Raw genomic sequence first — 16,569 nt, 5'->3', positions numbered from 1 at the left:
GGTCTCGATCTCCTGACCTCGTGATCCACCCACCTCAGCCTCCCAAAGTGCTGGGATTACAGGCATGAGCCACCGCGCCCAGCCCTGAAAATATTGTTAAAGAAAACTGAAGGCCGAGCGCGGTGGCTCACGCCTGTAATCCCAACACTTTGGGAGGCCGAGGAGGGCGAATCACGAGGTCAGAAGTTCAAGACCAGCCTGGCCAACATGGTGAAACTCCGTCTCTACCAAAAATACATTAAAAAAAAAAAATTAGCTGGGCGTGACGGCGGGTGCCTGTAATCCTAGCTAGTCGAGAGGCTTAGGCAGGAGAATGGCTTGAATTCAGGAGGCGGAGGTTTCAGTGACCCGAGATCATGCCACTGCACTCCAGCCCAGGCGACAGTGCAAGACTCTGTCTCAAAATAAATAAATAAAATAAAATAAAATAGAAGACCTAAATAAATGGACAAGCATCCGGTGTTCCCCAATTGGAAGACTTGCTATTAAGATGGCGATATCCTAAACTGATCTACATATTCAACACAATCCCTTTCAAGATCCTGAAAGGCTTTTTTTGCAGATATTGACAACAAGATCCTAAAACTCATACGAAAATGCAAGTGACAGCCGGGCGCAGTGGCTCACACCTGTAATCCCAGCACTTTGGGAGGTCGAGGCCAGCGGATCACGAGGTCAGGAGATCGAGACCATCCTGGCTAATATGGTGAAACCCCATCTCTACTAAAAATACAAAAAAAAAAAAAAAAAAAATTAGCTGGGCGTGGTGGGGGCGCCTGTAGTCCCAGCTACTCGGGAGGCTGAGGCAGGAGAATGGCGTGAACCTAGAAGGCGGAGGTTGCAGTGAGCCGAGATCGCGCCACAGCACTCCAGCCTGGGCGACAGAGAGAGACTCCGTCAAAAAAAAAAAAAAGAAAGAAGAAAGAAAAGAAAGAAAAGAGAAAGAAAGAAAGAAAGAAAATGCAAGGGACCCAATCTTGAAAAAAGAAAGAAAGGAAAGAAAGAAAGGAAAGGAAAGGAAAGGAAGGAAGGAAGGAAGGAAGGAAGGAAGGAAGGAAGGAAGGAAGGAAGGAAGGAAAGAAAAGAAAAGAAAAGAAAGAGAGAGAAAATGCAAGGGACCCAATCTTGAAACAGAAAGACAAAGTTGAAGAACTCACATTTCCTCATTACAAAACTTATTACACTGCTGCAATAATGCTCGCATTAGGACAGACATATACATCAATGGAATAGAACTGAGAACCCAGAAATTAACCATCACATTTATGTTCAACTGATTTTCAAAAACGATGGCCAGGCAATTCAATGGGGAAAGCACGGTCTTTTCAACAAACGCTGCTGAGCCAACTGTACATGAAAAGAATGAAGCCTGGATCCTACCTAACATCATATACAAAAATTAAGTCAAAACGGATCAAAGACTTAAATGTAAGAGCTAAAACTATGCAACTTTTCCAAGGAAACATAAACTCCCTGGTTTGGATTGGGCAATCAGACACGACAACAAAAGCAAAGAAACCAACTGGAAAACAAGAAGGTGGAGTTCATCAAAAATTAAAAACATCTGTGCTTCAAAGGAAGGCATCAAGAAAATAAAAATTAGGCCGGGCACAGTGGCTCATGCCTATAATCCCAGCACTTTGAGAGGCCGAGGCAGGTGGATCACTTGAAGTCAGGAGTTCAAGACCAGCCTGACCAACATGGTGAAACCCTGACTCTACTAAAAATACAAAAATAAGCCAGCGTGCTGGTGCGCACCTGTAATCCCAGCTTCTCAGGAGGCTGAGGCAGGGGAATCGCTTGAACCCAGGAGGCGGAGGTTGCAGTGAGACTAGATTGCACTCCAGCCTAGGCGACAAAGCGAGACTCTGTCTCAAAAAAAAAAAAATTAGAAAGTGAAAAGACAACCCACAGAATGAGAAAAAATATTTGCAAAAAAGTAGAGCAGGGTTGGGGGTCGGGGAGGGAGGATTAGGGAAGGCCTGCTAATGGGTATGAGGTTTCTTTTTGGGGTGACGGAATGATCTGGAAGTAGTGGTAATGACGGAATGATCTGGAAGTAGTGGTAATGGTTGGACCACTCCAGACATACCAAAGAACCCCACTGAGCTGCACATTTTAAAATGTGAATTTTATAGTAAATGAATTACATCTCAATAAAAATAAATCATCTGCTCCTGGACTGATACTGGAATATGGCAACAGCTATCGGTGTGAAGACATTTTCAAAGATGAAACACAGAAAACTGTGTCACAGTAAGCACTTAACAGATGAACAGCTCCAGTAATTTTTATGACGGGGAACATTAACATCGAACCCCAATTAAGCAAAATGTTATCCCCCCAAAAATTCTGTTCTTCTAATCAGTAGATCTGTATTATTTAAAAAAAAAAAAAAAAGTAGTCAATTTTATTTTGATCTTTGTCAACAAAAATTTGTGGAGTTATCCTTGATTTTGCTTCTTGGTGCATGAGTCTGAAATACTATCCAGCCTGCTCAGAAAGAGTTTGCCACTCCTGGAATAAACCACCCCAGAGCTGACCTGAGCACGCCTTCCCTGTCCGGGTGAATGGCACCGTCACCCACCCTTCCGTTCAAGCAGAGAACCCAGCATTTGGCTCCGGCCTAGTCCCACAAGTCATCCTTGTGCCCTCCTCATCTGCCACATAACCGGTGACCACCCACTCCCTGAGGACTGCGTTTGCTGCCTCCACTGCCATCCGTCTACAATCCGTTCTTCACACAGCAGCAGGAAGACCAGGAAGGAAGCCAGAGCCTAACACGCAAACCTGATGAGGTCACTCCCTGCCTTGAAACCCTCCTACTGCCCTTATTACAAGGACGAGAATCATTAGCATGGTCTCCACAGCTCCATCAGCCCACCTAGGTTAGCAACCTGCCCCGTGTGATGCTATACCCAGGAATATGATCAAAGGAACAGTCATTAAATGCTTGAAGAAGTGGTCTAGGCCGGGCACAGTGGCTCACGCCTGTAATCCCTAAAAAGTGGTCTAGGCTGGGCACAGTGGCTCATGCCTGTAATCCCAGCACCGAAGGAGGCCAAGGCAGGCAGATGGCTTGAGTCCAAGAGCTCGAGACCAGCCTGGGTAACATGATGAAACCCTGTCTCTACCAAAAATACAAAAATTACCTAGGTGTGGTGGCACGCACCTGTAATCCCAGCTACTCGGGAGGCTGAGGCGGGAGGACTGCTCGAGCCCAGGAGTTTAAGACCAACCTGGGCAACACAGTGAGACCCCATCTCAAAAACAAAAAAAAAAAGAGCACAACTCAGACTACGTCTTCATGCATTCGCCTCTGCATTTTCAAGGTGAACTGGGGCTGAAAGGTTGACTTACTCCCACCTGCACCTTTCAAGTGCCTTCTGTGATTCCTTCCCAACCCTCCCCCAACCCTGGAACGAACACCATTCTACTGCACCATCCTAGCCCAGGGCAGAGCCAGCTCTAACACATACCAGCTACATGGGAAAGTCATCGAACCCCTCGACAGGACAGAAACATCTACTGCATCTAAGTGACGCTGAATGAGGGGGATACATTCTGAGATATGCGTCATTAGGTGATTTCATCACTGTGCAAACGTCAAAGAGTGCACTTCCGCAAACCTATTACACATCTAGGCTGTATGGCGTAGCCCATGGCTTCCAGGCTACAAACCTGCACAGCGCGTTACTGCAGGTAAGTGCAACACAATGACACGTGTGTCTGAACACAGAAAAGGCAGTGCACTACCCTACTACAAAGCAATGCCCACAACATGATTAGGCAGTAAGAATTTCTAGCCTCTATTATAATCTTTTTTTTCTTTTTTTGAGACAGGGTCTCACTCTGCTGCCCAGACTGAAGTGCAGTGGCACCAACACGGTTCACTGCAGCCTTGACCTCCTCGTCAAACAACGCCCCCCACCTCAGCCTCCCGGAGTAGCTGGGCCTACAGGCACACACCACAATGCCCAACTAATTTTTCATTATTTTTTGTAGAGACAGGGTCTCATTATGTTGTCCAGGCTGATCTTGAACTCCTGGGCTCAAGTGATCCTCCTGCCTCAGCCTCTCAAAGTGCTGGGATTACAGGTGTGAGCCACCACGCCTGACCTCCATTCTAATCTTAGGGGACCACCTTCATGTATGTGGTCTGCCACTGACCAAAATGTCCTTAAGTGCCACATGACTGTATATTCATAAACATCATGAAATATGCACAGTAATTAAATACTGGTGACCTGCCAAGAGAAGAACTAGTGGCTAGGGAGGTACTTTTTCAATTTTGTTTTATTTTCATTTTTATTTTTTTTCCAAGACAGAGGTTCACTCTTATTACCCAGGCTGGAGTCCAATGGCACAATCTCAGGTCACTGCAACCTCCACCTCCTGGATTCAAGTGATTCTCCTGCCTCAGCCTCCCGAGTAGCTGGGATTACAGGTGCCCACCATCACACCCGGCTAATTTTTTTATATTTTTATTAGAGACAGGGTTCCACCAATGTTGGCCAGGCTGCTCTTGAACTCCTGATGTCAGGTGATCGATCCACCCGCCTCAGCCTCCCAAAGTGGTGGGATTACAGGCATAAGCTACCACACACGGCCATACTTTTTCAATTTTGAACCATGTAACTGTCCTATATGCTCAAAAAATTAAATCTAAACACCTATATCATGACTAACCCATGCAACTCAAGCCAAGCCTGCTCACTGGCCCCCTACTTCCGCTCTCCACACAGCAGCCAGGGTCATCTTTTTAAAGTATCATTCCATGCCTAAAATCTTCAAGGACTGTCTACAGTGGTTACGAAACTTCCCAACTTGTTACCATGGTAACAAGGCCCTGGATAACCTTGCCCTGCCTCTCCAGCTTCATCTCATGCCACTATCCGCTTCTGACCTTGCAATTCCACTGTGCACCAAAGGATACAGACCTCACCCAAATCACAGTCGAGGAAACTGGGACTTTTCTATGTCACACACCATGCAGCTACCAAAAACACTGAAGATACGAATGCACGTCAGACAATACGGGACAGAGGAAGTACAACGGCACATAATCACTGATTACCACCAATTTTAAATAAAAACACATACAATCACGAGGATCAGGAAAAAAACAGATGACAAATATATGGCATCCTGAGGTTTCTAGGTTTGTTTTCTAAATTTGCTAAAATGCCTAATTTTTGTTAATGTACACTTTGTACACCTTCTCATGCCAATTCACGTCTCACATCCTTTAAGACCTAGACTATGTGTTGGACAAGAAGCTGTTAAAGGAAAAAAAAGACCTAGACTAACTCATCTTCCTCAAGGAACTTTTCCCCACACATGTGGCCGCAGCAATTGTGGCCATCCAGCAACCTCTTCTTGTTTACTTTTAACTGACTCTCATTTCCTACTCAGTAATATTTGCTCTGTTCTATTATTAAATTTTGTAACATCAGGGATCAATATCAAAACTTTGTATGTCCTCTTACAAATACCTAGAATTGCACTGCATAAACAGAAAGTGCTCAAAACAGCATCTTAAATATACTGTGATCAGAACCAGCCTATTACAACTAGAATACAGAAAGAAATCCACAAGCTTTTCCAGAATGAAACAGCAGCTCACGGTGATGTTCCTGGGAAAGTGGCCTCTTATCCAGGAGACTCCATTTCAAAGGAAATGCTACCTCTGAAGAGTTACAGCAGCCACTTTAGCTTTGTTTTTCAAAATCCAAAATCATCAGATTTTTTTTAATACATGAAAATATTAAAAGTTAAAGAGAAGCAAAACAGTAAGAAAGGAGAATTCTCAGTCCTGGAAGTAATGCTTTCTATATCATACCTGCCATAGGCCAAATTAACTGGGCTCTAATAACTATTCTCAGCCGGGCGCGGTGGCTCATGCCTATAATCCCAGCACTTTGGGAGGCCGAGGTGGGCGGATCACCTGAGGTCAGGAGTTCGAGACCAGCCTGGTTAACATGGTGAAACCCCGTTTCTACTAAAAATACAAAAAACTGGACCAGGTGCGATGGCTCATGCCTGTAACCTCAGCACTTTGGGAGGCCGAGGAGGGCTGATCATGAGGTCAGGAGAACGAGACCATCCTGGCTAACACAGTGAAACCCTGTCTCTACTAAAAATACAAAAAATTAGCCAGGCATGGTGATGGGCGCCTGTAGTCCCAGCTACTTGGGAGGCTGAGGCAGAAGAATGGCGAGAACCCAGGAGGCGGAGCTTGCAGTGAGCCGAGATCGCGCCACTGCACTCCAGCCTGGGCAACGAGAGCAAAACTCCATCTCAAAAAAAAAAATACAAAAGCAAATAACTATTCCCTACCTGGTTTGCTGAGTGAGCAACTTAAAATCAAACTGCCCACTTACCTTAGGATAAAGGAATCCATCAACCATGCTTAATCCAATGAAATGATTGAAAAAAAAATAAAGTTCCTAAAGAATCCAAAACATGATTCTTATAAGCCAAATTATTTTCAAAGAAAAACTCAATAAAATGTGGTCAAACCTACACAGCTCTTTCAGCACATGACAGGAAGCAGAAGAAGGAAACCAGGGCTCTAGCCCCAGCTCTGGCTCTGGCCCTGGCCACATGTGGGATCTCCAGCAACTAAGGTAGCCACAGATGCTCTTTTCGACACTACAGCTGAGGCACAAACATCACCCTTGCTGGCCCTTACTATGACTCCAGAACCTTCCGACCACAACCAACAACTGACATAGTAAGATCCCAAGACAGGCAGCCCTTTTCATAGGACAGCTGTGCTTCTAGTTTACGGGAGAATCTGCTTCTCAAGATTTATGGAAAATGCTTCTCAGGCCAGCCACAGCAGTTCACGCCTGTGATCCTAACACTTTCAGAGGCCAAAGCGGGAGAATCGCCTGAGCCCAGTTGGAGATCGGCCTGGGCCACACAGTGAGACTCCATCTCTACAAAATGTTTTATAAATTATATTAAATGTAATTAAAAATTAAATGTTTAAAATAAGTAATTTTAAAAAAAGAAAAATTGATTCTGATCCTCTCTTCTCTTAGCAAAAATCAATCAAAGACAAGAAAAGCGGGAAAGAGACGCATAAACCCCAAGACATGTGAAATCCCTAAATAGAACACAAATAGGAAGACAGAGAGGTAGAGGAGAGCTAACCTATCCCACAGAGTAGAGGAAGGAGAAACTTAAATAAAGGAGTTGCAGCTGAGCAGCTGGCAGACTGACCCCAGAAAACACAGAAGGGTGGGGACAATGGGGGTGATGCCTGCAACTACAAATGGGAATGCGGGCAAAACTCCACCTGAGAACAGCTGACCTCTCAGGTCTCCTCCTCGAGCAAGTACTGGTCTTCTGTAGCCACAGGACACCAGACGTTTAGCCCCATAAAAAGGTCCACCAAAAATGGCCAGGCATGGTGGCTCACACCTGTAATCCCATTATTTTGTGAGACCCAGGAGGGTGGATCACTTGAGGTCAGAAGTTCAAGACCAGCCTGGCCAACATGGCGAAACTCCCTCTCTACTAAAAATACAAAAAGTAGCCACACGTGGTGGTGAACAACTGTAATCCCAGCTACTTGGGGGTGGGGGAGGGTAATGAGGCAGGAGAATTGCTTGAACCCAGGAGGCAGAGGTTGCAGTCAGCCGAGATCACACCACTGCACTCCAGCCTGGGCGACAAGACCAAGACTCCGTCTCAAAAAAAAAAAAAAATCCAGCTTATACCAGCAAGGCAAGAAATTGAGGGATCCTTCAAGAAAACCAAACCAGCAGACAGAACCTCTGCAAAACGGCCGGGCGCGGCGGCTCACGCCTGTCATCCCAGCATTTTGGGAGGCTGAGGTGGGCAAATCACCTGAGATCAGGGGTTTGAGACCAGCCTGACCAACATGGTGAAACCCCGTTTCTACTAAACATACAAAAACTTATCCCGGAGTGGTGGTGCGCACCTATAATCCCAGCTACTTGGGAGGCTGAGGTAGGAGAATCGTTTGAACCCGGGAGGTGGAGGTTGCAGTGAGCCGAGATCACACCATTGCACTCCAGCATGGGTGACAGAGAGAGATGCCATCTCAAAAAAAAAAAAAAAAAAATGGCCAGGCATGGTGGTTCATGCCTACAATCCTAGCACTTTGGGAGGCAAGGGGGGTGGGTCACCTGAGGTCAGCAGTTTGAGACCAGCCTGGCCAACATGGTGAAACCCTGTCTCTACCAAAAATACAAAAATTAGCCGAGCGTGGTGGCGCACGCCTATAATCCCAGCTACTAGGGGGTGCAAAGGCAGGAGAATCGCTTGAACCTGGGAGATGGAGGTCACAGTGAGCCGAGATGGGGCCACTGCACTCCAGCCTAGGGGCCACTGCACTCCAGCCTAGGCAACAAAGCGAGACTCCGTCTCAAAACAAAACAAAAACAAAAACAAAATTAACCAGGTGTGGTAGTGCACGCCTGTAATCCCAGCTACCTGGGGGACTGAGGCAGAATTGCGTGAACCTAGGATGCAGAGATTACAGTGAGCAGAGATCACGCCACTGCACTCCAGCCTGGGCAACAAGAGCAAAACTCTGTCTCAAAAAAAAAAAAAAAAAAAATTCTGCAAGAGAGCCAACAAAACAGCAGCAGCCAACCATCACCCTACAGTGAAAGCAACAAATAAACAAGCCCCCAGCACTCAGCTTTCCATGGTGAGTGCTTTATTCGCAACACGGCAAAATGGCCAAAGACAATGAGACACTAAAGGAAAGGTGACATCATAGAAGAAAGACTAAGAGATAAGACAGCAAAGAGGAACAAATGCAGGGAAAACACAAAAAATGAAGGAAACAACTTTTTTTTTTTTTTTTTTGGTTACAGACAGTCTCTCTCACTCTGTCACCCAGGCTGGAGTGCAGTGGTATGATCATGGCTCACTGCAGCCTCAACCTCCCGGACTCAAGCAATCCCCCTGCCTCAGCCTCCTGAGTAGCTAGGATTTCAGGCACACACCAGCTGGTCATGGTGGTGCATGCTGGAAGTCCCAGATTTTAGGGTCTTGCTGTGTTGCACAGGCTGAGACATTTTTTAAATAGTTTTTTAAATAACTTTAACTGTAATTTTAAAATTTTAATTGTAATTAAAATAAATAAGCAAAGATACTATATATATAAAACAAGAACAGGAGATACTAAAAAGAATAGAAAACAGTAAAGAATATAAAAATATAACAACTAGGCCAGGCGTGGTGGCTCACGCCTGTAATCCCAGCACTTTGGGAGGCCAAGGCGGGTGGATCACCTGAGGTCAGGAGTTCGAGACCAGCCTGACCAACATGCAGAAACCCCATCTCTACTAAAAAAAAAAAAAAATACAAAATTAGCCAGGCTTGGTGGTGCATTCCTGTGATTCCAGCTACTCGAGAGGCTGAGGCAGGAGAATCACTTGAACCCGGGAGGCAGAGGTTGCAGTGAGCCGAGATCGCCCCATTGCACTCCAGCCTGGGCAACAAGAGCAAAACTTCGTCTCAAAACAAAAACAAAAACAAAACAAAACAAAACAAAAAATATATATATAAATAACAACTGAAGTTAAAAATTCGATTAAAAAAATTGAGAAGTGGTCAAAAACGCTCCCTCAAAATAGAACAAGACCAAGACATGACAAGAAAATATACTTAAAATTAGAAAACTAAATACAGGAAGTCCAACATTCAACTAAAGGAAACGGAAAAGGAGAACACAGAGAAGACAGTAAAGAATAAACTGTCGGCCACACACGGTGGCTCACACAGGTAATCCCAGCACTTTGGGAGGCCGAGGCGGGCAGATCACTTGAGGTCAGGAATGTGAGACCAAACTGGTCAACATGACAAAACCCCATCTCTACTAAAAATACAAAAATTAGCCAGGCATGGTAGCGCGTGCCTGTAGTCCCAGCTACTTGGAAGCTGAGGCAAGAGGCTTGCTTGAGCCCAGGAGTTCAAGACCAGCCTGAGCAACATAGTGAGACTGTCTCTCTCCAACAACAACAAAAAAAAACCTCCTATAATGAAAGGGTGTCAATCTTCAGATTTCACAGCTACTTAGGCACCTGCATAATACATAACAAAAGGCTAGCACTAAACGAATGATAAATATTAGGAAAATCACGGATGCAACGATCCTAAAGGTTTGGCAGGGGAATAGTGCTTGCAAATGGTTAAGAATGAAATTGGGCCTTGCCAGCAAGGTGGCCCACGCCTGGAATCCAAGCACTTTGGGAGGCTGAGGCGGGTGGATCATCTGAGGTCAGGAATTTTAGACAGCCTGGCCAATATGGCGAAACACCATCTCTACCGAAAATACAAAAATTAGCGGGGCGGGGTGGCAGGAGCCTGTAATCCCAGCTACTTGGGAGGCTGAGACAAGAGAATCACTTGAACCCAGGAGGTGGAGGTTGCAGTGAACCCAAATCGCGTCACTGCACTCCAGCCTGGGTGAAAAGAGCAAAACTCCATCTCAAAAAAAAAAAAAAGAATGAAACTGGGCCAGGCTCGGTGGATCATGCCTTTAATCCAGAACTTCAGGAGGCCGAGTTCAAGACCAGCCTGGGCAACATGGCAAGGCCCTGTCTCTACAAAAACAGAAAAATCACTGCCGGGAACAGCGGCTCACGCCTGTAATCCCAACACTTTGGCAGGCTGAGGCGGATGGATCATTTGAGGTCAGGAGTTCGAGACCAGCCTGGCCAACATGGTAAAACCCCATCCAAACTAAAAATACAAAAATCAGCTGGAGTCCAGGCATGGTGGCTCAAACCTGTAATCCCAGCACTTTGGGAGGCTGAGAAAGGTGGATCACTTACTTGAGGTCAGGAGTTCGAGACCCGCCTGGCCAATATGGTGAAACACTGTCTCTACTAAAATTGCAAAAATTAGCCAGGCGTGGTGATGCACACCTGTAGTCCCAGCTACTCAGGAGGCTGAGACAGGAGAATCACTTGAACCCGGGAAGCGGAGGTTGCAGCGAGCTGAGATCGTGCCACTGTATTCCAGCTTGGGCAACACAGTGACACTCGTCTCAAAAAAAAAAAAAAATAGCTGGGTGTGGTGGTGCCTACCTGTAATCACAGCTACTCAGGAGGCTGAGGCAGGAGAATCGCTTGAATCGGGCAGGTTGCAGAGAGACAAGATCACAACCACTGCATGCCAGCCTGGGCGACTGGGTGCCAGACTGGGTGAAACCGTGTCTCAAAAAAAAAAAAAAAAAAAAAGAGGCCAGGCATAGTGCCTAATGCCTGGCCTGTAATCCCAGCACTTTGAAAGGCTGAGGTGGGCAGATCACAAGGTCAGGAGTTCAAGACCAGCCTAGCCAATATGGTGAAACCCCGTCTCTACTAAAAATACAAAAAAATTACCTGGGTGTGATGGTGCACACCTGTTAATCCCACCTACTCGGGAGGCTGAGCCAGCAGAACCACTTGAGCCCAGGAGACAGAGGTTGCGGTAAGCCGAGATGGCGCCACTGTACTCCAGCCTGGGCAACAGGGTAAGACTCCATCTCAAAAAAAAAAAAAAGAAAGAAAGAAAGAAAAATCAACCGGGTATGGCGGCACACACCTGCCGTCCCAGGTACTACTCGGGGCACTGAGGCAGGAAGATTACTTCAGCCTGGGAGGTCAAGGCTGCAGAGAACTATCACTGAACCACTCCTCCAGACTGTCTCAAAAAGAAAAAAGACCAAACCAGACTTCTCAAGAGCAACAATGAAAACTGAAAGATATTGGAGCTATGACTTCAAAATGACTTTCCAACCTACCAGCTAAACTTACTAAGCGCACGGGCAGAATAAAGACATTTGCGGCCGCGTGCGGAGGCTCACTCCTGTAGTCCCAGCACTTTAGGAGGCCGAAGTGGGCAGGTCACCTGAGGTTGGGAGTTCAGGAGCAGCCTCGCCAAGAAGTTGAAACCCCGTCTCTACTAAAAATACAAAAATTAGCCAGGCACAGGCGTGGTAGCAAGCACCTGTAATTCCAGCTACTCAGGAGGCTGAGGCAGGAGAATCGCTTGAACCCAGGAGGCGGAGGCTGCAGTTAGCAGAGATAGTGCCACTGCACTCCAGCCTGGGCGACGGAGCGGAACTCCATCTCAAAAAAAAAAAAAAGAGTAAATACATTTTCAGACACGCAAACCCCAAAAGTTCGCCGCTTACCATATCTTCCTGGCTAGCTAACGGAGAGTGTGTTCCATCACCAGGAGGGAATAAACAGCGAGCAGCATCAGACGCAGGGAAAGGTGAGGAGACTCCTTTGGATGATGCTGTGTACCAGGCAGAGGGAACATGCGTTCTTTTTTTTCTTTTTTTTTTTTTTTGAGACGGAGTCTTGCTCTGTCGCCCAGGCTGGAGTGCAGTGGCATGATCTTGGCTCACTACCAGCTCCACCTCCCGGGTTCACGCCCTTCTCCTGCCTCAGCCTCCCGAGTAGCTGGGACTACAGGCGGCCGCCACCACACCCGGCTAATTTTCTTGTATTTTTAGCAGAGACAGGGTTTCACTGTGTGTTAGCCAGGATGGTCTCGATCTCCTGACCTCGTGATCCACCCACCTCAGCCTCCCAAAGTGCTGGGATTACAGGTGTGAGCCACCGCGCCTGGCTGTATTTTTTTTTTTTTTTTTTTGAGACAGGATTTTGCTCTGTCTCCCAGGCTGCAGGGCAGTGGCACAATCACAGCTCACTGCAGCCTTGGCCTCCTGGGATCAAGCGATCCTCCCACCTCAGCCCCTCAAGTAGCTGGGACTATAGGCACATACCACCACCACACCCAGCTAACTTTTTTACTTCTAGTAGAGACAAGGTCTCACTCTGTTGCCCAGGCTAGTCTCAAACTCCTGGGCTCAGGGGATCCTCTCATCTCGGCCTCCCAGGCATGAGCTGCTGGCCCTGGCCAAGAACATACATTCTGATTGGGGCAGGATGAACATAAGAGAACAAAAATCTTCTCTAATCTAAACGTTACACTAATCCACTATTAATGGAAGTCCATAGTCGACCCCTAAAATTGGTGAATAAAGACATGACAATACAAACATATATTTAGAAACATGAAGTAAATGCTCAAGAGCTGCAAGTGGGCTGCTTCTTCTCTAGAAAGACAGAAGATGATCGGCCGGGGGCGGTGGCTCACGCCTGTAATCCTAGCACTTTAGGAGGCCAAGGCAGATAGATCACTTGAGGTCAGGAGTTCGAGACAAGCCTGGCCAACATGGTGAAACCCCCATCTCTACTGAAAACACAAAAATTAGCCAGGTGTGGTGGCGGGCGCCACAAGAATCACTTGAATCCGGGAGGCGGAGGCTGCAGTGAGCCAAGATCGGGCCACTGCACTCCAGCCTGGGCAATAGATCAAGACTCATTCTCAAAAAGAAAAAAAAAGGGGGGAGGGGGAGGGAGAGCACTAGGAGATATACCTAACGCTAAATGACGAGTTAATGGGTGCAGCACACCAACATGGCACATGTATACACGTGTAACAAACCTGCACGTTGTGCACATGTACCCTAAAACTTAAAGTATAATAATAATAAAAGAAAAAAATAAAAAGAAAAAAAGAAAGACAGGAGATGAGAACAGCTTTTTTTTAAGTGTTTTAGCACTGATTTTTTAAATTATGTGCACGTGCCTGCATTATTTTAAAAAAGAAAAAATAAGGAAGCGATACATAGTAGCCACCCTGCTACTTGCCTGAGAAAGCCTTCCTGCTGGAAGATGACGTTTTGCTGAGACAAAAGCCTTGAGTCAAAGGAACCCTAGGATCTGATCCTCAGTGACCTTGGACATATTTAAACCCTAAGATGCCCCATTTACTAACTAATCCACAAATGGGGAATCGAGGATATATTCAACTACCTCAGTAGTTTTTTTTTTCTTTTTTTTTCCTGAGACAGTCTCTCACTCTGTTGCCCAGGCTGCAATTACAGGCACACACCACTATGCCCAGATAATTTTTGTATTTTCAGTAGAGACAGGGTTTCAACCATGTTGGCCAGATTGGTCTCGAACTCCTGACCTCAAGTGATCCGCCCACCTCGGCTTCCTAAACTGCTAGGATTACAGGCATGAGCCACCACGGCTGGCCAGTTCTTTTTGGTATGAAAATGTATTGACTATCTTTGTAAATCAAGGAAAATAAATGAAGTTAGATAAGTTTCCAGTGTCAGCTTTACTACCTTAATCATTTGGCAATTAATGAACCCTGACCCAGGAATCATTTCCCAGGTTTAGTGACAACAGTGATCACAGGCCTACCTACTGTCCAGAAGGCCAGAGTTGCTGCGCTACACACAGGGGCTCCCTCACCTTCTCATACACCTTGATGATAAACCCTTAGAATCATCAATCTAAAAACAGAGCTTTTATTAACCTAAAATGACCATCATAGATATAACACGTTTAGCAAGCATCAGCTCTATGGCCAAACCACCTGCAACTCCATCTTCTTGGCCACAAGCTCTTCAATCTTGGGCCTCACTGCGCCTGTCTTCTCATTTATAAACGGGGAGGTAACAGTACCTACCTCTTAAGGTTGCTGCTAGGCTCAAATTATTGAATTCGTGCAAGACACTGGCACTATGGCAGGGTTGGACACAAGTCAGGGCTCAGTCAACACAGGCTGTCATTCTCATCAGGTGTGTAAAGCCCTCTATTCAAGGCTGCCTATGGAACCAGAGACATCTGGAGCCATTTGCTCATCGGTCGTGTATTAAACACCTACTACGTGCCCAACACTGTACTAGTGCTGGTCCTACAACCGACTGGCCAAGTTATCTAACCCTTCCTCCTCAGCTAAACAGGAAACAACAGGGCGGGCACAATGGCTCATGTCTGTATTCCTAGCACTTAGGGAGGCCGAGGCAGGCAGATCGCTTGAGTCCAAAAGTTCAAGACCAGCCTGGGCAACATGGTGAAACCCCGGTCTCTACCAAAAAAATACAAAAAAACTGGCCAGGTGTGGCAGCACCCGAGGTGGGAGACTCCTTTGAGCCTGGGTGGTCGAAGCTGCAGTGAGCAGTGATCATGCCTCTGCATTCCAGCCTGAGTGACAAAGGGACATCCTGTCTCAAAAAATAATAATAATAAATAATAATTTAAAAAAGGAAATAACAGCACCTGCTGCACAGGGTGAAGAAAACTGAGGGAGGCGCCTGATCTAAAGGTCTTGCGCAGTGTGTGGGATCCAGTGGGTACTTCATAAATGATATAATTCATCACTACACGTCTTCTCCCCTACAAGCCTAGAAGTGACTTGAAGTTTTCTAATTTCGCTTTTTGTTCTCAGTGACTAATATTGATTCCTTGAATGCTGCAGGTACTCAGCAAAAACTCCTTGCATTGAATTTAAGAATTCCCCTGCACCTTCCCAGTTTACTTATTTCAACACCCCCCAAAAATGCAGGAAAAAAATAAACAAAAAGGCCATACATTACCTGAGTTAAAATACAGTGTTTATGCACCAGGATACTGTACGGCTTCTTACTACACCTTAACTTTCTAAGCTTTAGAAGTCTCAACTGTTACTAGACAGTTAATTTCAAAGAAATACTTCTACGCTGCCAGTTTTCTCCAAACCGGTCCCTTATTTCAGCCCTAGGACCACACTATTTCTGCATCTCCACGGACACACCACCTCCTGCTTGCTTTTCCTTCAGAGGGACGCCAGTGGTCCACTCGCAAGACTTTAATCTCCACGCTGCTTCCTTTCCTAAGCAAGGAAACAAACTATCCTTGAGAATGAGCACGGGGAAGGCCGAGACCATTAACAAAAGAATGTGAACTTTTTACGTCGAGAGCCCTTTAAAGCTGCTGGTTTGGAAATAAACTTGAGTCCGCAAGCTTCCCACCGAGCGTGCTTTCCTGCTTCTGACAGCCAGCAGGGCTGGAGCAGCATTGTCTGGGGAGAAACACGCCGGGACTGGCCAACTTTTCGTTAAAGATGGTGCCATCCTACTCAGAACAAAGTGAAAGGTCAACGAAGCGAAGGAAGAGCTCCGAGAGGAGGGACAGCCTCGCCTCGGCCGGCGCTCCAAAGTTGGCCGGCCCCGCTACTTTTCCTTTTGTCCTCCGCACCTCCCCGGCACCCTGGCCGAGGCCCTCCCCGCAGATCCGGCTTGCGGGCGGCGGCGGCGGCACGGGGTCCGTGGGGGGCGCGGGCGCAGGTACGCGGTCGCCTCCCTCACCTGCGCCCCCGCCCGCGCCCCCAGCCGCCGCCCGGCCCGCGCCGCGCACAAAGCGCGCCCGGCGGGAGCGCGGGCCGGACGCCCGGCGGCCTCGGCCCGGCCTCGGCCTGAGGCGGCGGCGGCGGCGGCGGCGGCGGCGGCGGGGGGACCCGGGGCCCCGCCCGCCCGCCGGCCGCCTGCCGCCGCCCCGCCCGGTTCTTCGCCCCCGCGCCGCCTCCGCCGCTGCCCGCCGCCCCCGCGCCGCCCCCCGCCGGCCCCGCTGCTCACCTCGGCATCGGCGGCGGCCATGGCCCGGGCCCGCAGCGTGGCCCCGCCCCTCCCGCGCGCCATCGCCCCGCCCGCGCCTCGCGGCCCAGAGTCGGGGCGGGGCCGATCGC

The 16,569-nt window shown here is 47.5% G+C and overlaps 1 protein-coding gene across 17 annotated transcripts in view; it reads right to left on the bottom strand.

Moving 5' to 3' along the window:
* Positions 1-16,556, bottom strand: part of EHMT1 (euchromatic histone lysine methyltransferase 1) — a 223,349-nt gene extending 206,793 nt beyond the window's left edge. For 11 of the 17 annotated variants that reach the window (XM_055350313.2, XM_055350322.2, XM_055350316.2 and 8 more), the window contains exon 1: positions 16,460-16,556. In XM_055350313.2, coding sequence (XP_055206288.1) covers positions 16,460-16,522 — 63 coding nt within the window. In that variant the 5' untranslated portion in view covers positions 16,523-16,556. Of the gene's footprint in view, positions 1-15,442; positions 16,161-16,459 lie in introns of those variants that run through there. The other 6 variants (XM_055350327.2, XM_063696934.1, XM_063696933.1 and 3 more) reach the window with 3 other exon arrangements.
* Positions 16,557-16,569: the final 13 nt, after the last annotated feature.

The sequence above is a fragment of the Gorilla gorilla genome, chromosome 13, assembly GCF_029281585.2.
Source record: "Gorilla gorilla gorilla isolate KB3781 chromosome 13, NHGRI_mGorGor1-v2.1_pri, whole genome shotgun sequence".
Classification (NCBI taxonomy): domain Eukaryota; kingdom Metazoa; phylum Chordata; class Mammalia; order Primates; family Hominidae; genus Gorilla; species Gorilla gorilla.
The sequence above is the reverse complement of the archived record's forward strand: the minus strand, read 5'-3'. Positions and strand labels throughout refer to the sequence as shown.